Genomic DNA, 27,343 nt, shown 5'->3' on the forward strand with positions numbered 1-27,343 from the left:
TATACAGTGTTATTTGGCATAGTCAGGGATCACTGGAACTGGGAACACAGAAGAAATTAATGAGGCCACAGTGACTGGACAGACCTTTCATACAGCAGATATGTGTTTCTGAAGTATTTAATTTCTTCAGTGATTGATCAAAAGAGCTGAACATACAGAATGCCAAAAGCACTGAATTCTCCATTTAAAGTCTCTTACCTTTAATGAAAAGAATTTATAAGGTTGTGCTCAAAACAGATGAGGACTGGTCAACTGGCAGCCCATGAGTCAAAAAGGGCATGCAAAGAAATTTTGGCTAGCCTCTAGGAAAGCCTACAGCTGCAAGATTTTAAGCCAATTTTTCAGTTCACTGAAAACGAGAGAAAGTAAGTGAATTTGGTGTGGGCCAAGAGAAAGTATTGCCAACCCTTAAACACACCTGGCTGACCAGCCAAACAAACCGGTAGCATTGCAGGAGGAGAATGTAAATTGCATGAAAATTAGAGAAAGGGTTCAACTATGTAAGACAGTCAGGAATGTAAGAGTTTGGCCTAGAAATACGCTTCCTGGCTTAGAAATACAGTCAGTACTCAGTTGCCCTTGGGTTTCTGTTTAACAGCACACAAATATTGAGACATCAAAGCAATTCTTATGCAGGAGGATACCATAACTCAGTGCTAACACTGGGACTCCAATGTATTTTTTTGGTTAGAGATGGCCAGCTCTATTCACTGATGCTAGATTTTAGCTGGCAAAATTTGATAGACATGAGCTGTGTCCAGTACATTTACATCATGATCTTACTACTACTTTATATCACTATACTGCTGCTTTATGTTATCCTTTTTTCTTTCTTTAACCACAACATCACCTAGACCCTCACTTTTAATAGTGGAGATTTAATTATAAAAACATCTCCCTCTAACATCTGGACAAGAATAAATATGACCCCTGAAAATAAGCTGCCTATCTACTTTTTGTCAGCATATGTACCACCACAACAAAGGTGTGCTGCTCATGCTGAATAATATTATTCTCAGACCAAATCTTTTTTATTTTTAGAACTGTAAATACTGTAAATCTAGATATAATTTTTTTTTCCCAATGTATTGTTTTATTGAAACATCTCCAATCATTTTGGCAAAGACTTGTACATTTTTGGCAAAATAAACTTGTAGATGAAGCCCCATGTTAATTTCAACATAAATGCTGTGGCCACATTTTACAATAGGGTGCTGCAGAATGTTCATTTTGGTCACCTTCTTAATGAGTTAGATTCCAGGAAGGAAACTATAAAAGGTGATAAAAAGAGAGTTTATGTTAATATGTTTAAAAAACAAAAAGAAAAGTAAAGAGGATAAAGGAAAAAGATATTTTCTGCAGCATTCCCTGGTCTCCAATGGCATGAAGGACCATGCATAGAGTGAAATATGGTCTTCTAAATCTGTGCCTGTAAAAAAGGAAAGAAGCTCATTCACTGCTATTGTAACAATCACTGTCTTCCGTGGATATTCTGTGCAGCAGTTTGAAGCATCTGTAATTCTTTGGGCTAGACAACATTTTATTCCATAACCACAATGGTGTCCCATCATATTTGCTGAGCAAGTTAAAGTAGAACATGAATAATTTTCATTGGTCAAAAGACAAAAGTAATTAAAATAAAAAAGACTGAAGTAGCACTGTTCTGCAAGTAATTTTTATGTATCAGGCTCTAAGCTTTCTAAAATTAATTAATGCTTAAATGAAAGTTGTCTGTATTATCTGACTTACAAATTTAGTTGTTCTAATACCCAGCTACCCTGGCTTTCAATTAAGACTCAAAGAGCCAAGAAGTGATGAGAAAGAACATCATAAATGATTTATGGATGTCCTACTTTTGTGTATGGTGCATTTATTATTCTACTTAATGTATCCATATGGTTTTCTAATTCATTCATCACTGAAAGCTTCACATGACAGTTATTTCATTAAAGGTTATATCCACTTTCAGTCAGTTTCTTAGGAAGCACATTTAAAAATTAAGACTACAATTGAATTTTTGATTTAGTGTATGGAATTCAAAGTATCTATCTATTTAATTACTGTCCCATTACCCATTTCTAGACAGATCAGTTGTTGACTTTTTTTTCCCCCCCAGATAAACCATCAATTGCTTTCTTGCTATTTCATGATCTGAGTGGTCTTTTAAATTCATAGTTAATGTTACCTTATTATTCCAATTCCAGTCAAGAATCTCTGATTCCAACCACTAAACTACAAGAACTGCTCCAAAAGCAATGCCCCCTACTTTATTATACTGGCCCTTGACATCAGAGGCAGATGTTGGTGATACGGCAGTAGAGGTTGAACCTTCCCACCAATATTCCATTACATGAATAGAAGGCATTACTTTCAGAGTGACCTATGTATGTATACAGTATGTAAAAAACATGTTCCCGTAGCTAATAATCACCTTCCATCCTCCCAGACCAGCCATCCTCTAAGAGAGCACTTCTGCCAGAGCTGATCTAGAAATCCTTCATATGGTTTTTGTCTTAGTAGGCTACGGACAAAGGGGACAAAAGGGAGAGGTCTTTAACTACTGTTGCTAGTTTAAACAGTCAAAGAAAAGGAGTGAGTATTTTTTTTAATTTTCAGGTTAATTTCTATTGCCTATATATGCTTCCAATTTGGGCTAATTTGGCAGAGCCACAGCATCCTGCTGCACCAGTCCAGAGAATGTCTATCTGGGATATGGGATTTATGGGATCTCTGTTTCAGGCTTATTTTTCAGCATCACCTTAAGACAACAAAGATCATTTTGATAGTGTTAGCTTTATTTTGCCCACAGAATGAAAATACTTTAAAAGAACAGAGAAGTATTTAATGTCATTCTTCCTAGCCCCAAACATCTGCATTTTAATACTCCTCTATTATAAAACTGCATGGTACGGTACCAGAAATGAAACTGTTATCATTTTTTTAATAAGAAATTAAAATATTGCATTTGTTTATAATTATTACCCTCCAGAACTTTGATCTTAATTAGACAATACGTTATGTGATGCTTGAAGAAAGAATATCAACAGTTTGGCTAAATAATGCAGAAGGATATAATTGTTACCAGAATATCACATGATTATAAGCAAAGTGGTCTTCATTTATTTGTGTTTTCAAAAAATCCCCAATGTTACTAGTACAGTTATTACCAGAAAAAAATATAACCTCTTATTCTGAAGCCATCTATAGGTAAAGGGACCTATAAAAAACAAACCCCCCCAAAAAAACAAACCCAAATTAGCCTTAATCAATGACATGGTGTAAATCAAGTCAAACTGACCTTAGCATACTGTAAATACAAAAAATCCTGACTATATTACCATTGATTTCTATACTGCAGTTTGTTACACAATGACAATTCCCAAAGAGAATGAGTATCCTCAGCCAGATCTGTACAAAGCAGACATTCCATTTTTATTCTCCAACAACTAATACAGGCTGAAATTTAAGTCTGTTTCAATTCATGTTTAAATAAGCATAGATGTAACAGAAGCTGTCAATCACTTTCCTACACTATTTATCATAATTATATTAGCAGTTGTATTAGATGTATACCCACAACACTTTTCATAACACTTCTCCCATAGATTCAATTCAAAGCACCCCATCCACTCAATGTATTTTCCACCATTTTACTGTGCTGCACAGCCAAATAAGAATTAGCTTCATTACAGAATGTCAGTCATGACTGACCTTCAAAGGCAGGTCAGCAAAACATTACTTAAATGCTTTAGCAACAACAGTGACAGACAAAGACTTTGTACCACTTTGCTTACCTCCCTGGGTAATCCCCCTTTCCATGGCAGTTTTGATACTGGAGGGACTGAAAAACCATCACTCAGCTGACAGTTATCTGATGATTTTCAAATTCCAATATCCTCCTAGTCTGTGCACTTCATTTCAGAATTCAATATATTTTTCGTCAAAGAGATGCTGAAGGACAGCAGTATTTGATCTGTGTGGCTTTTTTAGGAGTGTGTTCAAAAGAACATCTTCAGCTCCTAAAACTGTTTCTCTGATTCAGTACATGACCAGGTTTTAATCATATTCACGTAGTGATGATAAAAAATGCATATATTTTTAGAAAGCTGTTTTTGAAAGGCTTAACATTTAAGAGGTTACACACAAAACCGCATTATGAAGAATCTATTGAGGAACTTTTGAGAAGCTGTCACTTTCCTTAACAACATCAGAAGTGAAGAACCAAAAGGATCACTCCAGAGGCTGAATTGCCAGATCCAACAAAACACTGACTGAGAAGGAAACACAAGCTTCTTGCTGTCTTTTCATCTGAGTGCCCTTTATCTGCCTTTTAAATGTTACTGGAGGGAAATCTGGCTCTCCACAAAGATAGTTCTCCAAGGGCTCTGACAGAATTTTAAAATAAATAAATAAATAAATGTAAAAAGTGTGCTTCTTCAGCCTGTAGTCCTAAACACATCAACACAATACACAGATCTACTGCAGTGAGTTGCCAAAATATTTATTCATTAATGGGTGGATCTCATGATCCCAGCAAAGTCATTTGGTTCATGTCCAAATTTGCATATCAGGCCCCTGTGAATCCAGTGATGGCAGCTTGAATGTTGTGTGCCAGGAAACTCTTCCTTTCCTTAGCCATATTTAGGCAGTAACTCAACATATTTAGGCAGTTAGCTCATCATAAAAGGAAAACAGAACACAGAAGACAGAGCACAGCAATCTCCCAGATTGCTGACATACAAGCCTGTCCAGACTGCTGGGCAGAACGAAGTCAGTATATTTCCAGTCACGAAGGGGTGCATGACCAACTCAGAAGCTGAAAGGCTGCAACACCCAAAGTGCAGCCACTGCATTGTCATAAAGGACCCAAACAATGCGCATGGAAGGAAAATCCACTGCAGTGTAAATCTTTGTGTCTTTTCTCCTGGAAGTCAGTACAGCATGGTACAGAAATTGCTCAGAAGAATATTTCAAACATAGAAATAAATGGGACCATGTAATAAGGAAGCAGCAGGGGACTGTTTGCTTTTATTTTTTTTTTTTACCTCTATTTCAAGGACTAAATAAAAACACATACAAAAAATTGTATTGGATCAGCCTAAGATCAACACAACTTTGAATTTTCAGTCAGCTTTTTTTTGTTTGACTTCTTTTAAGTCAAAGAAATGTGATCATGAAACAAGGGCTATCCTGTACCCCTTTGTTCAGGAACGACTCAGGTTCAGTTCTCCCCTTATGCTCTTTAAAGCAAGGCTTTGAGCCAGGCCTTTCAAACCTGAGCATTCAGACTTTTTCTCATATCTAAGTTCCCCCACATTTTTGAGACATTTTGGAAATGCTTAAACAAAGGCGAGGATCTTTGATTTGGCTGCAACTGCTGCTGAATTCAATCCAATTTCATGAAAAATCTCTGTTTTGCCAAAAAGGATTTTATCAATTCAAAAGTTTTCCTGGAGGAAAAAAAAATGGAAAAAAACAACAAAAAAAAGAAAAACATAGGCAGATCCGTTTTTCCTACACAGGAATCTACTTAATAGTTGAGACTGGCCGATCACAGTAACATGAAGCTGAAAGAAGTATCAACAGTTGACACCTTATCTTTTTCCTACAGATGAACTATGCAATATTAACTGCTAAGGAAGATATAACATTGAGTTTAAAAACATAAAACATGCCTGCTTCTAAAATCCACTTTTCATTTAAACTGTGCAGCTCACAAAGAAAATGAAATGACTTCAAGAAACATTTTCCCTTCACTGAAAAATGATGGGAAAGGAAAACCTTGTGATCAAAGAGGCTCTGAGTGATTTATGAAAGACATGACTAGCTTTTGTTCAAGTTTAGCATCTCACTGTATGATACAGAAAATAACCCTGAAGTTGCCAGCAGTAAGTTAATCAATTAAAGCACTGAGTTGCTGAATATTCCACTAACATTCCATTAACATTTTGCCAGCTGGATGACAAAAAAAAATGCCTTAAGGAAGCTTTAGTGCAAGTTACAACATAATGCAATCTTTCCTGTTTTCCACAAAGATGACAGCAAACACAATACCACGATAATGGTTCAGCATGCAATTATCCCTGCTGAAGTGCACAGAAGGAAGCAGAAAGCAAATGAGGCCAACTAATGAAAACTCTCTAGACTTCCTTGTGCAAACAAAATCCACAATGACAGAGCTGCAGGCTACTAGGGCTATTTGAAAGGGTTGCTGCAGATATGTTGAACCTAGTGTAATTACTTAAGAAAAGACTAAGATAACAGCGTCCATTCATCTTTAATTAGAAGGTGGATTTAGTTCAGAAGCCAGATACTGTGAAGATCTGGTCATGGTGTAAAGGGACACAACAACAACTATATAACTAAGGGTACTGACTGACATTACTCACTGTTGTAATGTGTGGCTAATTTTAAGAGGTTGTTAACAATTCAGCACTGTAATTATAATAAGATCTTAAAACTTCACTGTTGATCAGCACAGCATTTGTCTTCTGTTGTTTCAAGTATCAGACAAATATATGACCTGGAAACACAAAGCACCATTTGGTAAGATTTGAAGATCTCACTCTGCAGAGAGCTCCTTTGAGAACTTACTGCAGATACACAATCTTTTACTCATGTTTCCTCTGCCTGGCCCAATGCCAATCTCCATCTTGGACTGGCTATAACAGGCCTCAGGGGCAAAAAGTGACATTTGACTTTCTTGTTATGCTCCATAAACTGCTAGCTTGGCTGCTTGTCCTAGTATTGGTTGACCTGATAGTTTAAGGACTACTTGATCTAGTGACTGATAACAAATTTATGCCTTACTCTTACCCCATTTTTTAGGTTATTATTGTTTCAAGAGTGTTTTGACCACTTCTTCGTAGGGCCTTCAAAGGAGTGATTTTAGGGTATTTGTACCGAAGGAGAGGAGTAGGGCGTATCGCTCCCTGAGTCACAGCACCAAGCTGCCCACGATCTCTTTCTGCATCAGGTGTGCAGACATAATGGCTTTAAGTTGCGCCAGGGGAGGTTTAGGTTGAATATTAAGAAAAGATTATTTTCAGAAAGAGTGGTGAGGCATTGGAACAGGCTGCCCAGGGAGGTGGTGGAGTCACTGTCCCTGGAGGTGTTCAAGAAAGTGAATATGTGGCACTGAGGGACATGGTTTAGTTGGTATGGTGATGATGGGTTGATGGTTGGACTAGATGATCTTAGCATTTTTTTCCAACCTTAATGATTCTATGATTCTCAAGTAAATTCCTTTTGGAGTTTGACAATCAAGATTGAGAACCTATGTTCACACACAAAGCAGCTCTTCAGTCGCTTACTGAATATGATAATATATGAATTATGATAATATAGTATAGCTAGTATAATTGCATGTAAGTGCAGAGAGAACTATACATACACATAGATATGTCATCTATCCCAGTAAAAATAAAAACACTGCCATACTGTGTGTAATAGGAAAATAAAATCAACATTTTTAATGACTTCCTAACTAACTGTTGTTAGTTGGTCACACAGCATAGCGTGTCACACAACACATGATGGAAGGCAGACAGTTCGTGAGCAACAGCAGCACAACAGTTGCTTTGAGAAACTGTTCCATAGGAAGAACATTCTCAGGCATCACTTACTCCTCAAACTCCCCAAATTAAGATTTACTTCTGGTTTGTAGTCTTCCAAAAAACATAAAAATGTACCTACAGGATAAATAGTTTGGGGCTAAAAATGACTGGAAGGACTGAATGACCCCATTTTTTTAATCAAGTTCTCCTACAGTTTTTCTTCTACATTCCAATGAAGCCAGTGATAAGAAAAAGGGACATTTTATGATCTGGTTCCCTTTGACCAATCTTCAAAGTAGCAAGATTTGCATCAACAGTAAGTTGAAGGAGGATAGAGCAAGATATTCAATTTGTTACTGGAGAAACAAGGATGGGACAGGCAATGTTGAAGCCATAAACTGACCAAAGTACAAATAATTTGAAAAAAATAGATAATTCCAGAAGGAAAAGATGTGGAGAATAATGAAATAAAATATAGAAACAAATAAGGTAGCTGAGTTCCTGGTCTTTAATGACAGACCTGATGCATCAGGAAACAGGGAACAGATGGAGGAATAAACATATACATGTAAAGCTGTGTCACTAAGGAAGCAAGAGCTTACTTGGGTGTCCACAGTATGACTACCAGGTGTGGTTTCTGACCAATACCAACTTCCTATTCATGCAGAAATTGGTTAGAATAGTGCTAGACAAATTAACAGGCTACCAGTAGGCTAGCTGATATACGGATTTACACTTACATTCATGTGCTTTATTCTTCTTCTGAATCCCATCTCAGCACCTGAAACACTTTCATGTTTTCAGTTTGTTTGAAGGTTCAAACACTGAGGATAAAATAGATCTAATTGTATGGCAAAGCTGCAGCTATGAGAAATTCAGCTTTACACGGAAAGACATGGAAATGGAAAGAGAAGCACTGCATCTGAGAAACTATATCAAGTATTAGCACAACACGCCTGTGTGTCTGAGAGAGACTTTGGACAGACTAAACTACACCAGATTACAAGTGATTTCAGGACTAGCCTTTTTTTTTTTTTTTTTTTTTTTTTAATGTTCACTGTATATACATGTAGGTCATTGTGAAAGTAATGCCTCCCATTCATTTCCAATGTAATGGAATATTGGTGGGAAGGTTCAGCCTCTACTGCTGAACCTATGTCACTGCCATCATGGGAACACTGTAATATTGTAGGAGGCATTACTTTTGAAGCATTCCTCATTTTAATGTATATTTAGTCATTTTTTTAAAAAAAGTTTGCTGAAAGCAGCAACGTTTTTAATAATAAGTGTTTATATACATATTTCTGATCTCTGTGTACTGCCTTGACCTTTGTGGTGCTCGTATTCAGTACTGGAAAGACTTGAAATAAACACAAACCCTTTCGGAGAATTTGTTCATTTCACTACCAACTCTCTAATGTGCGCCAAACAAAACTCACAAAAATATAAAATCTTAAGTTTTACCAAGCAGTAAATTAATGTCTTATATTAATCACATGATTTTTAGATGAGTGGTCTCATGTATTCCTGAAAGACAGCTAAACAGAACATGTGGCTACACACAAAGACATTGATAAAGTGGCCAAAATGCTTCCAAGAGATCTCAGTTGTCCTCACTTTCTCAACAGAACTTGGGCACCAAAGGGAAAAAAAAAAAAAAAAAAGAGGAAAATAATAAGAACGTGGTATTAGGTATTGTGACAGAAAGCTCCCAGCTATAGAACCCTTATTCCCATAAAATAAATCCCTCTTCCTCCTTCCAGCAAACAAGCGCTACAATTTTCTCAGGTTCAGCAATATTCGTTCTTAAAATGCTTTCTTAACTGGTACAATCACAAAACATCAATTTTCGACACAACACGGCAGAATTGTTGGCTGCACAGCACTCTTCTGTGCATTGGCAACATTTTGCTTGTCAGATGGCCTGCTCCTTAGCACAAAACATAACCTTGTAATTGTTGTGCATTAGTCATCCATTCACTCTACCTTTCCAGCTCCATCATGGAGAAAATGGACCTCAAGTCACTGAAATTAGATTGAATTCCTTTTCTTCCCCTTTGCAGAGCTGCAACAGCACTGATTTATTTAAAAAAATAATTCCCCTTGCAGGCTTTCATACTAAATCACAGTGTGCACTAGTCATGTAACTGGATTACAGGAAGCATTAACACCAGCAATTGCCCTTTCAAGTTGAGCAACCAACAACATTGCTACAGGCTGGAACAAGAACAGGTCAGCCAGGGCAAAACAACAAATGTTGCCACTTGCCCTACATAATAAAAACAAAAAGCAGCAACAAGCAGCAAGTGCTCATTCAAAACATGCATGCATTCGAAACAAAACAGACTCCCTTAGCAACAGAAATAAGATCACAATCTACTTAACGTGAAATTTGTGAGGGAGAAGCCAAACGTCCAAGCGCAGAGACTTGGAAAAGCAGGGCTGTACTTGGATGATGGCAACCACCCTGCTGTGGGACAGCTGCCCTTCGGAGGAAGACACCTTCAACATTTTTTATTGTGCAATTACTGAGCTACCCAGGTTGCTCTGTGCTTCAAAACGTATGCTCCCAAAAAGCCTTTTTCTTACAGGATGGCATTTAAACTTGACTAAAAACACAGTCCTTGAACACACCTAGAGGTAGTTCAAGATCCCAGCAATGAACAGCTTTCATGTTACAATCAGATCATGTTGTTACTTTCCCCCTTAAAGCACATATGGTTGCCAGACAGAGCGGAATGCTTCAGAGCAGGAGCTCCATCCTACAAATAAAGTAGCAATGCTTGGGATTGAGGTTGCTTAATGAGAACTTAATGTATCACAGAATCACAGATCACAGAATCACAGAATCACCCGGGTTGGAAGGGACCCCAAGGATCATGTAGTTCCAACCCCCCTGCCTAGCAGGGCCACCAAACATACACATTCAGATCAGGTTGCCCAGGACCCCATCCAACCTGGCCTTAAACACGTCCAAGGACGGGGCATCCACAACCTCCCTGGGCAGCCCGTTCCAGGGCCTAACCACTCTCCTAGTAAAGAACTTCCCCCTAACATCCAACCTAAATCTTCCCTCCTTCAACTTAAAACCATTTCCCCTAGTCCTGCTGTTATCAGCCCTTTTGAAGAGTTTACTCCCCTCCTGGGTGTAGGTTCCCTTCAGGTATTGATAGGCTGCAATGAGGTCACCCCGCAGCCTTCTCTTCTCCAGGCTGAACAAGCCCAACTCCCTCAGCCTGTCCTCATAGGGGAGGTGCTCCAGCCCCCTGATCATCTTAGTTGCCCTCCTCTGGACCCTTTCCAAAATCTCAATGTCTTTCTTGTACTGAGGGCTCCACACCTGGACACAGTATTCCAGATGGGGCCTCACAAGAGCCGAGTAGAGAGGGACAATCACCTCCCTGTCCCTGCTGGCCACCCCTCTCCTGATGGAGCCCAGGATCCCATTTGCCTTTCGAGCTGCCAGAGCGCAGCTCTGTATGCACATGGTGATAATGTAGATTTAATAGAACTTTTTTCTTTTAAATGTGACTGCCAATTGAGAATCTGCCTTATTTCGGTTTCGATGCAGGCACAGAGCCAGTCATCTAGAACCAGGGCAGCCCCAGAATATTTTGTAAGATTTTTGCATTTAAAGTTGAGGACTGTGAGTCTCCAAAAACATGCAAAGCTCTGTTAAAATAACCATTCATGTAACAGTGTCATTTAATGAAAAAGAAACAAACATGATACAAGAGGTAATGTATATTCTGAATTCTTTGTCCTTGTTGGGTTCTGTCTTCACAGGAGGTGAAACAATGCTTGCTGTAGGAAAAGAGGGCAGGGCGCTTCACTTTGGAGCTGGCGTTGCTGGCTGTGGCAAGGTTTTTTGGCATGTCCTCCAGATCAGTATCATACAGCTTTGGTGTGGGCAGCTGACATGACCCCATTGAAGCAAGTCTGTCAGTGCCTCATTTTGCTCTGAAATGTACTGCAGTAGCATACTTCAATACAGCTGAGCCTATTCCTGATTATGATAGCCACTTACCTCAAATTAGGGGATCTTGTTCATGGGGGATGCAAATAAGCCCAAAACATGACTTTCTGAGGCCAGACCGAGCTGTGAAATAAACATTCAAAGTAGAGCCAAGCTCTCATCATTGTTGCTCAGTGCCAGGACAAGAGGCAATGGTCATAAGTAGTACAATAGATTCCTTCTAAACAACAGACAGCACTTCTGTGCTGTGCAGTGACAGAGAGCTGGCACAGGCTGCCCAGAGGCTGGAGAGTCTCCTCCCTGGTGATGATCACAAGCCACCAGGATGTGGCCCAGGGCACCCTGCTCTAGTGGCCATGCTGGGCAGGGGTTGAGCAGATGGGCCAAGAGGGCCCTGCCAACCTAAGCCACTCTGTGATGCTGTAAAAATAAATAGTATTTTTTTACTATTAGCTAGCACTTACTGCACTCCAATAATCTCAGCATGTTATACAGAAAGCTACTCTTTGTGTTCATGAAGGCAGATCTCCAGAAGTACCAACAACAAATGGAACTGTGTCAATTCTGAAACACTTCCTGTGCTAATATCTCCCAGCACTGCACAGCCTGTCTTCTTTCCTTGTTTGCAAAGGCCATTCTTTTTTAATCTAGCATCTTTTGAGAAGAGCAATTCACAGAATTAGGAAAATAGCTGCTGACTGTAATTAGTCACATTGTTTCAGTTTAATCTTCATTAGTTAACTGTAATGAGTGAGTGAGCCATTATGAATAGTAGTTGTTCCCTTAGAAGAAGAAGGATAAGCCCAAGCCTGATGCTCTTCAGTGCAATCAGACAGGGCTAGCCATGCACCAGGATGAGGCAGAGCAGTGCCAGTGCAGAATGTATGCAGAATGTGCTACCTCTCCACAGAGGACAGTTCCACTGATACTGTCCTGCTCCTGGCATGAAGAATGAAGACGCAGCCATGTGGCATCAGTGGATGGTTCCACTAGCATGACCTCCAATACAGGAAGGGCTGCTGCCATCACCTTTCTAAAAATGGGCAAGATCGCACAGGTAACTGAACAAGAAGGGTCCTAGACCATACCCCCCCAGAAGGAACATACGTGCCTTATACCAACAAAAACAGTCTTAATTTTTGCAATAAATAGACTTCCTCTCAAACAACTTGTAAGCATAATGGTGGGTACGCTAGAAAAACAGAAGTGAATGAAACCTTTTTTTCTGCCTTTTAGAATCTCCCTGCCTCTGTAGAACTCTTCCCAAGAGCATTTTCTTATGACCTACGCAGACTAAATTTGAAAACCACGCAGTGAAAGCAGGGAAAATACCAATCAAGAGGATTAAAGGAATCTGAGGGAAAGGTAAGTTCAGATAGACTATATTCTACATTGGTTCATCAGATTTCTTGTTGATCACAGTGAGGTCATACAAATGCAAGTTCTACTAAAGTAAAGAATGTCAAGATGTATGGTAATTAGTTATATGTAGACGATCACCCAGGATGAAGATTATGGACTTTGGATGCACAGCTTTAAAATCTGTGCCTATATCTGTCTATAAGCACATTTATTCACAAAACATTTCCAGAAACCTAAAAAAGGCACTTACCACAACAATCACATTCGTCGCAGGAATGGGAAGATTTTCCACTTCCAAGTCTTGACCTGTCATAGCTAACAGATTGAGGGATGGGTCGTAGGCAGGTCTGGGGAACGTTGACTTAACAACTATTGCAGGGTGCAGCTTGTTTATTTTGGTATGGGAAGAAGAATGGAAATGTTGTTTGGAATTCTTATGACTATCTGTATCCAGACTTTTTTCCAGACTCTGCACATGGTGATAAATGAACACAGGTTTCCCACTCTTTCGCTGATGAATTGTCAAGAAGTGGTCACTGTCTCCAGAAAAGCATCCTGAGAAAAGAAAAGAATAAGTTCAGAAGGTCTCTCTTGGGTGTTCTGTAGGTGATTCAGGAAATCTGATAAGATCTTTGGGTTCTACGAGATTTGGAAAGATAATTTAAGGAATACAAGAATTTCCTTGTATGCAATTTCTACAGCAGTACACTAATAACACCACAGAGTCTACTAAGTATGTTAAATGTATTACATTCTTAAATTCATTCTCAAATGTTATTTTTTCTTCTGGTCAAGGCTCCATTTCACAAACAATCTGCAGGAGAACATCTGCTGAGTCAAGTCCAACCTCTGTGCTGTTGAAGACTTCAGTATCGAAACACGTGCTGTCCACTTTCTAATACATTCAATCATCTAGTAATAACAAATGTTGGAATTGCTGCAATCATCTTTTGTACACGCGGATTGAGGAAAAAAAATGTGCAAAACTAGATACAAAAACCAGACTTTAACATGTAAGATAGTGAGAAGAAAAGTACAGCTAAGACACCTGGCTCCAGAAACATAATTTTGCATTACCTGGTCAGCTGCCATTAACTGTAGAAATTCCTAAACTCCATGAGCATCTCAGCTATAGCTGACTCTGCAGTCTCCATGGCAGAAGATATTTACCACCTCATCACTAGGCAACAGCATACAGAGCATATATTCATCTTCGTTACTTCTGCATTTATGTAATGGAAGGAGGCTGTCACTCACCAAACCTTCCATGCTGCTGCCATCAGATATTCCTGTAACTACACTAGGAAGCTGCTACAAAACACATAAATGCTCACCACCCTGACCCTTGAGGCTGTGCTACTGATCAGAACAAAACAAAGCAACTAAGATTCAGTAGGCAAAAGGAAGACCAAGGGAATAACCATGGGTCTTTGCACACTTAGCTGAGACATAAAAGGAGAGCGCTAGGAATCTTATGCCACAGGTGTGTCGTAGGGGAAAGTACTTGAAGAGTACTTGAAGCAGAGACCTGTGCTCCTCTTACCACAGATGCTGGTCAGACTAGGGGATTTTACTGTCCCTTGTGCCAACTCTTGCCATGACACATCCTATAGCCAAGCATTGCCTGGCCAGCCAACAGAGCTCCTGGCTCTCTGCATAGGATATAGAGGTACGTGTACGTAGTCACATCTTGCATACAAAGAATTCCTTCAGATTACATGCTTTAAATTTAAATTAAATTGGGCATTAATAAAACAAAAAGCTTTCTTTTGATAGTTGAAGTACTTCCTAATGATGCTGTTTTCTAAAACGAATCAGAACTAAAATGTTATTTTATTTTTTATTTTTTGTGGGTGAAGCCTGGTGAATCTTTAGTTCCCTTACGAAGAACACAACAGCTAAAGGAGCCCAGATGAGCTGCTAGTCTGGAAGACAAGCTGTCCCTCTGAGCAGAAAAATAGTCAAGGATTGGCTTCTTTAGAGACAGAAAGTAACTAAAGCTGAATTAGTCACCTCCTGGATGAGAGCTTTAAGAAACACACTGCATTGCAACAGGAACTTTTTGTTCTAAGAGAAGTGATCCCTGTTCTGCTCATCTTGGAATTTCCTACTTAGAAGCTGTTGGAGTTAGCAGGAGTGTTGAACTGATGCTTTGATATTTACTTAATATAAATAAATAAATAAACATCACTTTAATTCCCTTAATGAGTTGTGAAGAACAGCTCCAAACCAACTTTGTGTTTCAATTCAGGTTGAACAAGAAATCATTTTGTTCTATTTAGACTGATTTTTGCCTCTGATTTTTTTTTGCTTCTGTAAGCAAATCAAAATAATCAGCCATTTTCACAGCTCTACCCGGTGGCCTTAGGAGATTTCAGTGTAGGTAATTACATTCTGTTGACCTAATTTCCTCACGAAATTTGAGTTAGGAAAATCAAGGACAATTTCTTATCTGTGCTATAGTATTGCTATGCGCCATTGGGAACTGCATTCTCTGCCAAAGTGTGTCCATGTCAGTAGGCAGTGCAGCAATTCATAACATACATGAGCAGAAAATCAATAAAAGAAGACAGAACACAGAATCACGCATTCTGCAGTGCACTTCCCAAAGTAAGGCAAAATGCTAAACCCAAGGCCATTCTTTTAAATAGTAAATACAAACACTGGAAATTTCTAGATGACCACTGAGGTCACATATGTACAGCTGTTGTCAAGTTGTATTGGGAAGATGACTGAGAGCAGAAAAAAAAGAAAGAAATTGCAAAGTATGGTCTTAAAGAAAGCTGAATTTCAGAGCTTGTTAAGCATTCTGGGTTCTCATTCAGCTTCTTAAAGCTTGGCTTCACTGATAAAATTCTGAGGGCTCGTCTTAGCTCAGCATTTAAGAGTTGTATGAAAAGCAAAGTGAAAACGAGGGAATATCAGCACTTCTCATAGTCACCTCTTTACTAGATTTTTTTATTCATGTCTTTATCACAGGCAATCAATATTCCAAAACTAAGCAAACATAACATACAGCAATGAAACTACAAACACATTTTGTGTCTGCGGCTCCTCTTGCTTTCTTTCATTACTACTTCTTTGTTGCTGAGGGAATCAAAATCCATTTCTCCAGGAATTCTTCACTTTACATACCTTCGACACTTCCATATGCCAGACTCCCCTTTTATTTCATTTATTTTTATTGATAGGAGCAGAAAATACAATTGTTGACAAAAATCCTTTTCTGAATAATATTAAGATAAATCTCAAGTATGATATTGATGGAATTCAGAAAAAAACTGAATAGTTGTCTTATTTTTGATATGTCAGTTGTTTAAGGAGTCCTCCAAGCAGCTCACCTGCTCACAGATCTCAGTACTTTTTATAGCAGTATCACGATTTCTCCCAAAATTCCAACAGATTCTCTCCCGTTACAATGTTAGAATCATGGCAGCACCACAGATCACTGCAGCAGTTTCAATACATAACCCATTGCAGCAGTTTTTCAAGATGGACTGCAAAAATATATTTAATAGTGGCTTATCCTGCAGAAATGAGAAATGAACTAGTCTAATTACACAACACACTCTCTGCACTCACACAGATCTATTTTTATCAACTGACAGCACAAGTTCAAACATGTTCCAAGAAGATTACTGGGCTGAATTTGATTTTCTGAGAAGGCAACATAGCCCTAATAATTTAAGTAGGTTACATGCATTCATAGTACCCAGTGTGAAAAGTTCATTGATCTCTGTAGACTGTGGATGGCACCCTAAACAAGATCAGACTTTTCTCAGAGACTGCTATCCATGCCTCAAGTGACCTTGGCAGGAGGCCACTATTGATCCTCTGGCAAAACCTCTGGCTTCTTCTTAATCTGATGAATATTCTTTCTTGACACCCCTAAATTTCAGTTCTGAGACCAAACATTGTGCACCAATGAGGCACTCAGAGACATAAGCCATGAGAAACACCAGTGTTCCTGCTACACATCTGCAAATTTTGCTAGTCTCCATACCTGAAGAAGAAGATAGGGATTCTCTTCTTCCCATATCTAGTTCTGTATCCACATATCAAAAACAAGTTCATCTTTGTTGCCCCCAAGGAAAACATCAGAAACCATGAAGAACTAAAGTAGCACAATATGATAGCAAAAAGTGATTTTGGTGTCTTTTAAGCCTCAGCTACACCAATGTAAACAGGGATTCAGAAAATGAGACTTAAGATAAAGCTCAAAAAACAGAATTCCTATAAAAGTCTCTTCCATAAGCTTAGCAAATTTGATCGTAAATTGTATTTTTATATTCCAGTCACATTACCCTGCCTGAACTCTATTTCAGAGAATTATTCTTCATGACGGATTTGTATCAAGTACTTATATCACCCTCTAACTAGAATAATTTTATTCCTTCTCCTAAAAATCCTCCCCCTCTTCCAGTCTTGTCCTGGAAGAGGGGAGGAAGCACAAAAATTAACTCATGAAAATAGATGGGCAAATCAAAAGAGTACTAGATATATAGCTCATGAAGCCATACCTGTTGTACACTACAAATGTGTATTACGTAGGCAGAAATGAAATCCATGTAATAAATAAATAAAATATAGTAAATTTAATCCGAAAAATGTAGTGGGTGCTTTCAACTATTCTAGTTAGTCTGTGCATAACAGAGAAATCCTAGGACTGACCTAACTCCCTGAATAGCCTCAAAGAACTGACATTTTATTTGAAACCAATCTGCCAGAAAATTGTTACAGACTCCCATTCCCAAACACCTTCACTTTCTCTAAAATGGACAGATAAAAAAAAATGAAGATAGTCAAGACCCGTTAAGAGGGCAGTAACACAGTAGCAAGGTTTTCTTCTTTTAAAACATAAAAATATCACAGCTCTACAGATATTTATCTCTTGAGTCCAAAACCAGAATTTTATTCAATCAGGAAAAGAGAGTCCCAGTGGGACATAAAATTTATTGTTTTCCTGATAGGGCTAAGATAATGGTGTTTAAAGTCCTCATGTCTGTCTGGAAAAACAATTTGTGGTCATTACTGTAAGTCTTATTATTTGCTTTAATCTGAACAACTTAGATTCGTAATAAAGTAGATTCTCCAACATTCTCTAATTTTTTTTATGTTATATAATGAGATGTATATAATATATTTACTGTCTGTAGTAGTGCAAACTCACCAATAGCACTTCTGTGCTCTACAAAATCATTAAGTGAAATACCCAAGTGAATATAGACACACAGCGCATCAACCTTAGAACTCACACTTAAAACTGTAACTAGTATCATGTAATATTGAAATCTCTTCATAATTCTAGATATCTTGGTATATTCCAAAGCTGAAATTTTCTTTTTAAAAAGCTGTAAATTGGAGGGAAGAAAAAGGCAGAAAATGTATAGTTATTTCACACAGAAAACTGTGCTGAAAATTGATTGATTGGTTTCAAAGATAAATTTAATTCAAATGCAGTTAAATTAAACAGTACTTAATGCTATTGCCAAATAACTTCTCATTTTCAGTAAAAAGACTTACTGATCTTAGATAATTAAATTCTGTACCCTGATCTCCACATTCTTTTTTTTTTTTTCCCCTTTCTTAGCTCACTGTTCTGAAAGATGTACTCTGTCCCATGCAACCTTCCTTCACACCCTACAGACTTGCCTCAGGCTTTGGACAAGCTCCTAATTTAATCACTTTTTGCACAGTAGTTCATCTCTTCTGAAACAGCTGACCAGAACTGCTACAAGATGCAGGCCAATGTACTTATGCAGATCATTGATCAATCCTCTTCAATAACATCAATGCTCCTACAGCTGGGAGATTTCACTGCCTGCCTCTTCTTAGTCCATGAGATGGAGTTCTCTCTGGGTCTATATGTGACAACCAAATAGATACTGGCTTAGAGGAAGGGAAAAATACGCATATCCTTCTTACAATATGTGATTAATTGCTGAATAACATGCTTTTATGATAAGCCATTTATGAGCATGAATCTAACTGTTAGGGTTCCAGATAACAAAAATGCTAAGGAAAATGTTAACTACAAGTAATTCTAGACATAGGATAAATACTACCACAGCTTTAAAGAATTTCTGTTTTTTGTTTTTTTTTTCTGGGCTATGAAAGTTTTCCCTAATTGTGCCGGCAAAGGAGTATCGTTTTGGCTGTGACTTCAGAAGAAAGAGAAGTGTATTTCTTCATGCCTGTCTCATCTATCTTTCTGGGAAAAAAAAAAAAAAAAAAAATAGCATATCAAGAGGAGTCAACGTATCTGATGGGAAATAAAAATGTTTTAAATGATGCTGAAGCACAAAGGAAAACAAAAGCTGTCTGGAAGCAATATGCCTTGCATTTGTACTGTCTAGTTAACAGTACGTCTTACTGTCAGTGAAGTAGTACATCAATCAAATCTAAATTTCATTAGGATAGGCTATACAGCATTACCCAAAAGCAAACTACTCTTCAAGTGTAGCAAAGTTGGCCAAGAACGAGATTCTATGATATGACTTCACCATTACTCAGACAAACCGAACATACTTTCAAAAGCTTTTGCATGAGGACAAATAGGCAAACCTGAAAAAGAGAAAGTATGAGTCTGCTTTCTGGTTTGGTAGTACGTATTGGAAGTTTGGGAACTCACCCACGAAAATACCTTCCTATGTATTGTAGCCCTTGTATGAAATGGACTTGTATACTGTAAAACTGTATCAATGGTTCAGAGAAAAATAGCAAAAATAGCAAAACACAAATCCTGATCAGATCCTTCCTTTGTGCCACAACCTTTTTTTTTTTTTAAGACAAACCATTAAAGCAACACCAATGAAGCTATCCCCCACACAAGGCAGTCTGTTAGACTTAATAATCCTTCCATCAGGCATGCTTCTGCATGGCTTCTCACAGCCTCTTTCAGCTAAAAGCTTCTCAGCACCTTTACATTCAAAGTCTCATTTATGGGCAAAGAGGAAGCACACTTCCTGCATGCAAATAATGTCAAGAGCTCATTGAGAGCAAAAAATATAAAGGTCTAGTTCAAGAAGCATCAGATCCAAATAGATTGCATGCTTATATTAGCAATAATAGAATAAAATATGCACACATATTTCCTAGCTTTTATCAATTTTCCTCATGTTATGCTCACCCCTCTACGGTTTCTCTGGGTCCTAAGGTTGGTGGTTTCATACTGGCATTGGCAAATGGGGTGATGACTGGGACAGCTGTCGCTATCAGCACCTGAGTCCTTTACCAGGAGGAACAATCTTCATGCTAATGGTTTCTTCCTCCTCTCTTGTTCCTTCCTCTTAGGATCAAATATGTTTGTATATATTTGCTCACTAACATTGCACTCACAACCCTCTTCTTCACTTGGCCTGTAGTAACATGGAGGTTGAATCTACAACAGGGGAGTCGCATTTTAATTTATGATTTGGTATCATGTTAGATAGTATTTCTTTGTTCTCTTTCTCAATCCCTAAAAACAACTATGTTTAGCTCCTAGTCTGCCCTTTTAACTGACTATGACGGAGTTGTTGACAGCATGGGGTTCTCTATTGCCAAGCCTGTGCTCAAGCACTTACCATCCTCACTCCACAGGCTTCTGTCCTTATACCAGGCTCACATCTCTCTACAATACCTGTTATGTTAGAGTCGTAAATATCTCATTCTACACAGAACAGCTGCTTGTTACTGCTATCTACATATGCTTATAATTGTATCACAGAAACACAAACAAACAAGAGGAAGGCAGATAAAGAGACTTGGTCAATTAGAGAAATTAGTGTTACAGATAATCTAGGTCAAAAAAAGTTCAGGCAGAGCAGGTCTGACAAGCCTCAATCATGAATCCTTGCAAATTCAGTACAAAGCTTTTATCTTTGCTGCTAGCATGGCAATACCATATTACAGAGTGGCCAGGTTATAGTCTTTTATAGGTAGGGTTCTGTGCTTTCTTAGCAAGATCCAACAATCAGAAGGTCTGGCCTTTTGCATGGAAAGAATAGTACCTATTGCACATCCAAAATTTTGTGCTGAGCAAACACAGAACAGGACAATTGTAAAAACTGAAATGATGTTTTGATTTGCCCTTGAGCAAAATATTCAGAACTTTTGATCAAAACAAAAAGTTCAGACAAAATCAACATGATGAGATCTCTATGCATGTACAGGTGTGCACATGCACGTGCACACAGATACATACATTTTCTTTTCTCTACATGTGTGAGAGAGAGAAAGAGAGAAAGAATTGCAAGGAGTTCTTTTCTAACAAGCAGTCCGCTGAAAATAGAAACAACTGCAAATTCTTTTTTTTTTTCTTTTTTTTTTTTTTTCTTCTGGATTTGTCCTTTCCATTAGGGGAAGGGAAAAAAAAAAAAGAAAAAAAAAAAAAAAAAAAGGACTCTGGCCCAAAATATCCATAGCTATAGTGTGTTAGAATTAAGCACGAGTCGGATCTTTTTCAAAAAGGCACTTTACATCTCGCTTTATGGGCTTGTTGCCTGATATGTCAATATTGAAACTGGATACTACAGACAGTTGCTTTCAGTAGGTCTACTCATGTGAATTAAGAAATGAGCCATTGGTCCCAAAGGCACTTAAGTATTCTGCCATACTCATATGCCCTGGCATTGATGTACTATATAGTGTCACGTTAGACTCCTTCTTTCCAGAATGTTTGAGAAGGTGTTGCAACAATTTGCGTTTTTTGTAATTACTGGCATTTTCTAAGTGTAGGTGGTGAATGAATTTTATTCTGCATAATGTGAACATAAATATATAGTATATCCAATGAAAATCAGTAGCTGGCATGAAGGGAAGTCAAACTCGGTTTTAAGGTTTTGGCATGTTGTTTGTTGTTTTTTTTTTTAATTATTATTTTTGCAGTAATTTTGCTCTAGATCACACCAAGGATTTCTGAGCAGATTTTATTAAGCTTCCCCATGAGCCCAATTCATGGCTTTTGTGCAAAGCTCCTACTTCTCTCTCTGGAGAAGCTGGAACCAGCCTTATCTATCAGAGATGTTGCAGTCTTCTCATAATACAATAAATGAAATTATGGTGAGACTCCAAGATCACAAACCTCAATAATTTCCTAATGGATGTACTGAACATAACCCTCTCATCGATGACGCCTTTCAAAATTATGAATAGCAAGAATTTCCACACATAGAATACATGTCTAAAATCTCCTCTCCAACTATCTCTTCAAAAATTTGAATCAATATACTGAATTATAAAACTGCTTTTCCCCAGCTGAACTTTTAAAAAGACAGATGACTACCCTCTGATTATCTATGAGTCTACTAATAAAAGGCACAAATGTCTATTCTAGTAAAAACACCCACTCGTGCCCAGCAGTATGTTTTCTACCAAAGGCAATTATAAGTACCAGCCACGTTTAGATTATGTTAGTGTAATGAAGCAGAATTCAAATACATTTTCAAAATCAATAGCTTCTTCACATTCACTCAGCTGGTATTTAGAAGCTAGCACTACTCACGCACTAGTATGACACTAACAAAAGGGGTCTGATTGTGAATGCATTTTGTGCACATCTCATCTCAACTCTATTCCCTAGATTTTTAGAAAATGACATGCCTCCTGCCAGTCTCCCTCCTCCCCTCTCCCCCAGTTCTACAACTAGTGAATTCTTCCCAGAGTGTTAGCTTGTGGTCAAAAAAATTTCAGTTTTGATACAAGCAATCCTCATCTTAATAAAGCATTGCCCCAAGAAGATAAAATATCACCGTTTCACAGTTTTTACTTGATTCAGGCTGATAGGCTTCAAGAAGGAATCTACTGAGATACTGAGACCAGGACCTATGTGTTTCCTCCCTGCAAAGGCTGGTAAAGGAGCACTGGTCCGTACTTAAGGATGTCAATGCATCTCTTCACTGATGAAGAGAACAACAAAACAAGTCCTTATATTCTCCTGTAAGGCCTTTGCTCATTAAACCATGTCTTAGATGACCTGATCCAATCCCCTGCTGTTGAGTTTTTGCTTTTCCAGCAGCAGAATTTGATCCTCTCAATACAAATACTTTAAGAATGCTCTGTTAAGATCTTAGCATAAGGGAGATGGTGGGTTCATATTGTAATTGTTAAACAAGAAAGTCTTTTTCATGTCTAGATTATTTTCCTGGGTTATTTACTATGACTGAATTTTTAATCCATCATGTTTTAGCTCTTTTCATGAAATTTGCTAAAAAAGAAAGTGAAATGTAATAGTTAATGAGCTGACTAATCTCAGTGATGCAAAAAGCCTGAATTGCAAACTAGCCTAATGTATCACTTCGTGTTTTTGCTACCAACTGCCATTCTTTTACAAGGAAACAATGCTCTCTAGTAATCTTGGGAAACATTCATTTTTCAGTGCAAGAACATGCATTAGATCATAGCTGCTAAAAAAATTATAACCTGTCTTGCGCTCTCTCATGTGATGCATAATACAAATCAAAGATTCATGCTGACCTGTAATCAGTTACTACAAATGTATGTCTTCCCCCAATATCAAGCTCTATACACGTTGAATACTTCACATGATGCATTTAGCAGAAAGGTCTAATTCTGCTTCCAGATATGCATACAAGTGTCTATAATTTCAGAAAGAGATATATCAGTATGCCAACAGCACAATTGGATTTAATTTACTGCTTACACAGCTGTCATATTTTACTGGAATTGGTACTTAAATCAACTTAGTAACATGCCACCTTTTTAAGGACATGTATATTCTCAGACTTTTTTTTTTTTTTTTTTTTTTTTTTTTTTTAGGTACACATGTAGCTACTGTGACACAACTGTAACAGAATTGTCTTTCCAAAGCAAACCAGATTTGCAATATGACATGCACTGATTTAAAAGGCACTACTTAAACATTTTAGAGAGTGAATTCTTTTTGCAGTAGTATCAGATCAGGTAAATATGGACTTACGTTTTCTTTAAAGTCTATTGTCACTGATTGACATTAAGGGAGATTTTGTTAATGTGTGCTGGCAGTTTCCCTGCCATTGCCTTACACACGAGCATGCCTCATGTATAGTCAGCTTCAGAACAAAACGAAACATGAAAAGTCAAACAGCTGTCATCTCACTACCAAAAACTGGCATTTGGGATATAATCTGTGATCCAGCACAAGTAGCAAGTGGAATGCATTTTATGATATCACGTGAACCAAAGCTGCAAAAGCTTTGTCAATAATTTATAAGTTTGGGCTACTCATAAAAGATGTCTATAATGGTACTCCATGAAAGACCAAATTTTCTACTTGCGTCAGATGAAACAGAGAAATCTGAGCAGTTTAAGCTATTTTAGCTGTGTTATTTTATTGTTGTGACATCTTCAATGACTTTCAACAGGAACAAGTTGCACTCAGCCCTGCCTAGAGGAAGACAGCTCCTGCACTCAATGGGAGCCATGCTCAGCATGCAAAGGCTGAATGCACCTCCTATCTGCTTTTTTCTGCTGGCTTCTCTGAAACACTTATTCTCCAAGATTGCCTGGGGAACAAAGTAACACTACATGAACTTTGTAGGCTATTTTTCCTCTATTTTTCTCATTATTGGAGACATTTTCATAATAAAGGTCAAGCTCTGTAAGCATTCTCAGTGACTTAATAAAGCAAGTTAAACTTAGTAAGGAACACAAATGGCTTTCTGGCAGGATATTAGCAGGATAGAAAAATGAAGCACATCTAAACTAATGTGAAGTCCACTATTAGTAGAGGATGAACTGAGATTAGAAAGCATGTTCTGTCAAACAGAGGCTGTACATTAATTTTGTACACATGAGCACTTTAATACTTGTTGTAAAAGAACAATCTAATAGCAGCTTAAGGCTGTTATTAAAATGGATTGCAGGATGTGCCCTGCCTTTCAGTCAATAATCTCTCTCACACATGAATATAAGGCATAACAGCATGAGCCTCCTAACCAGAAAGGAAAAAGGATCCTGAGGTTTTATGAAGTACAGCCTGGTATTCCAGGGCAATCAAACATCAACAACCACTGCACAGCACTTCTCCAGCCCACAGCAAACAAAAGGATGCGGTGCCCACTCACAGCTGCACCCAGACACACAGCTATTTTCATACACACATGGACTGTGAGTAGGATCTGTGTACGTGCACTGCTTCCACACTCAAAGGAACGTGAAGCCCAATTATTACTTTAAATGATTCTGCTATAAGATGATGCAAATGACTCATGTCTTAAAAATCTCTCCTAAAAACATCATTTGTGGGAGCCAAAGGGTGCATAGCATCTGGGGGTGCATTTAATTATTTCTCTTAATTAAACTTCAGTGAAGTTAAACGTGGGGGTGCAACAGCCATTTTCTACCTGAGAAACAGCAATGCTGCCACGGAGAAGGAAACACTTCTACTTTCCTAGCACAGAACTTATTTAATTGTACCCTTACCGCAGATTCTGTTTCCATCCTGGAGATACTGAGGCGTAGCTCTGCACAGAGGAGAGGCTCGGGATTCAGAGCAGCCCGGAGCGGAGCCTCACAACTTCGCGCACGTAGCGGGCACCGACCCGAAGCGAGGCACCGCGGGAAGCGGGGTTATCACCTCCGCCGCCCCGAAGCGACAGCCGCCTCAGCAGAAATTGCCCTTCCCCATAACCCTGCTTCCGCGAGCCAAGGCGAATCGCAACGCCCCCCGCCCCCGAAGAAGAGGAAAGCGGAGAAAACGGGATAAAAGGAGAGAAACGCATCCGACTCCTCGCGCGTGCTCGCAGTCCCCGCTCCGCCGCTGCCGGGGCCGGGAGAGCGCTGACCGCGGTGCTGAAAGGCGCTCGCCAGCCCGCCCGCCCGCCCGCCGCCAGCCGTGGCCCCGCCACAACAGGTGCGCGGCCGCCCCACGCGCGGCCCGCGGCCGCCCCCGCTCACCTGAGGCGCGGAGCTGGAGCAGGAGGCACAGCGCGCGGAGGCACGCGGCCGCTCGCCGCATGGTGCGAGCCCAGCCGAGTCGAGCCGAGCCGAGCAGAGGCGAGCACCGCCGCGCCACCGCGTCCCGCTCCCCCCGTCAGTGAGCATGCCTGCGCGTGCGCAGCGCCGCGCGGACGGGAGGGCGGTGGGGCGGGCGCTGCCCCCGCCGCGGGGTGAAGCGAGGGGCGAACCCTGAGGAGCCGGCGGCAGAGCGTCCGGAGGCGGGGGAGGAGAAGCGCGGACGGGAGAAAGCGGGCAAGCGGGCAGGAAGGCAGGCAGGTGGCTTCCCCCTCAGGCTCCAGCCGCAGCCCGGGCTCGCTGATGCAGCGAAGCAGCTGTGTTGCGTCTTCCAAATATTGAAGGGCGTATGTATGAGGTTCGACCCAAAGGGTTCGGCGCGTCTGCCTCTATATCGGCGACGTGCTTTTGTGCTTGCAGAGGAAGCTGTCTTCTCCTTCGGTTTGTTGTCAGACATGCTGTGTTGCAAATAAACGGTTAGCAGAAACTATGTTGGGAATCATGGCCGAAATGGGAGTAAAGTAGTGTTGGCTTTGGGGCTGCTGAGCTGCCACTGGAGTGGGCTGATGCAACACCTACCCAGCAGGCACCCACAAACCTGGTAACAGGAATATCAGAGCCCCAAGTACAGAAGCCAGGCACGACAGAGCCCTCTAATACGATCATTTGCTACAGTTGCATTTAATTGAACAGGAGTCACTGGAGGCCAGCCTTGACAGCAAGAAACTTTTGCTGCCTGGCAAGTAGCTGGAATGAAGTAGGAAATAACAGAGGAGATTAACAGAGCTTGCTTGTAGTTGATGAACCTATGTGTAGACATTTCCTTTATGTCATGATGCAAAGGGCTGCATAGGAGCAGATTTCTAGACGTGGTTGCATGTGTGACTGTATGTATGCAAACGAGCTTCCTCTGCCAGCCCCCGCATGGCTGCTGGCATGCTGATAGGCTGCTGGATCGCTCACTTGACAGCAACTGAAGTGAAAAAATGCTTGAGTTGGAAAACAGCACTATCTTGAACTCTGCCCGAAATGGGGGAATTGAAAGGATTGAAGGGATATTTGAGCACAGTAGCATTTGAGCCATGTCATCTCAGTGATATCTTTGTAGGTATTGTGCCTCAGATGCCCTGCTAGCTCACAAGACCTCTGTTGCTTTTCAGGTGGTAATTCGCTGTGGGCATATATTCTACTTGCAGCATAGGTTAATTCTGCCCATTCTGAATAGGTGAAATGAGAACTAAAAGAAGTGAAAAATAGAAGTCTATCTGTGCAATGCAGCCTGCACAGCTGCAGTTCCTGTGTGCCCAGGCCTCAGAGTTGTACATTTGGGAGGAATAAGTAGGCAGCTACATTTGCTGCTACCTTGGGTAAATTCTACCATGAAAGTTACCAGGTAGCCACTTCCCAGGGAAAGACAAAATAAAAAATTGTTTACAATCCTTTGATGTTTAGTTATTTTTCACAAGTCATCACCCTTGTGTGTTCTAGGCAACCATTTAGGGTCAAATATGTCAAC

General features: G+C 39.5%; 1 protein-coding gene across 1 annotated transcript in view; it reads right to left on the reverse strand.

Moving 5' to 3' along the window:
- Positions 1-25,917, reverse strand: part of PTPRR (protein tyrosine phosphatase receptor type R) — a 147,278-nt gene extending 121,361 nt beyond the window's left edge. Inside the window, 3 exon segments of the mRNA XM_042872921.1 lie at positions 13,145-13,449; positions 25,771-25,854; positions 25,857-25,917. Of these exon segments, the coding sequence (XP_042728855.1) occupies positions 13,145-13,449; positions 25,771-25,854; positions 25,857-25,917 (450 nt within the window).
- Between the last annotated feature and the right edge of the window lie 1,426 nt (positions 25,918-27,343).

Source organism: Lagopus leucura, unplaced genomic scaffold, assembly GCF_019238085.1.
Source record: "Lagopus leucura isolate 7727_CA_CO unplaced genomic scaffold, USGS_WTPT01 Super-Scaffold_100008, whole genome shotgun sequence".
NCBI classification, from domain to species: domain Eukaryota; kingdom Metazoa; phylum Chordata; class Aves; order Galliformes; family Phasianidae; genus Lagopus; species Lagopus leucura.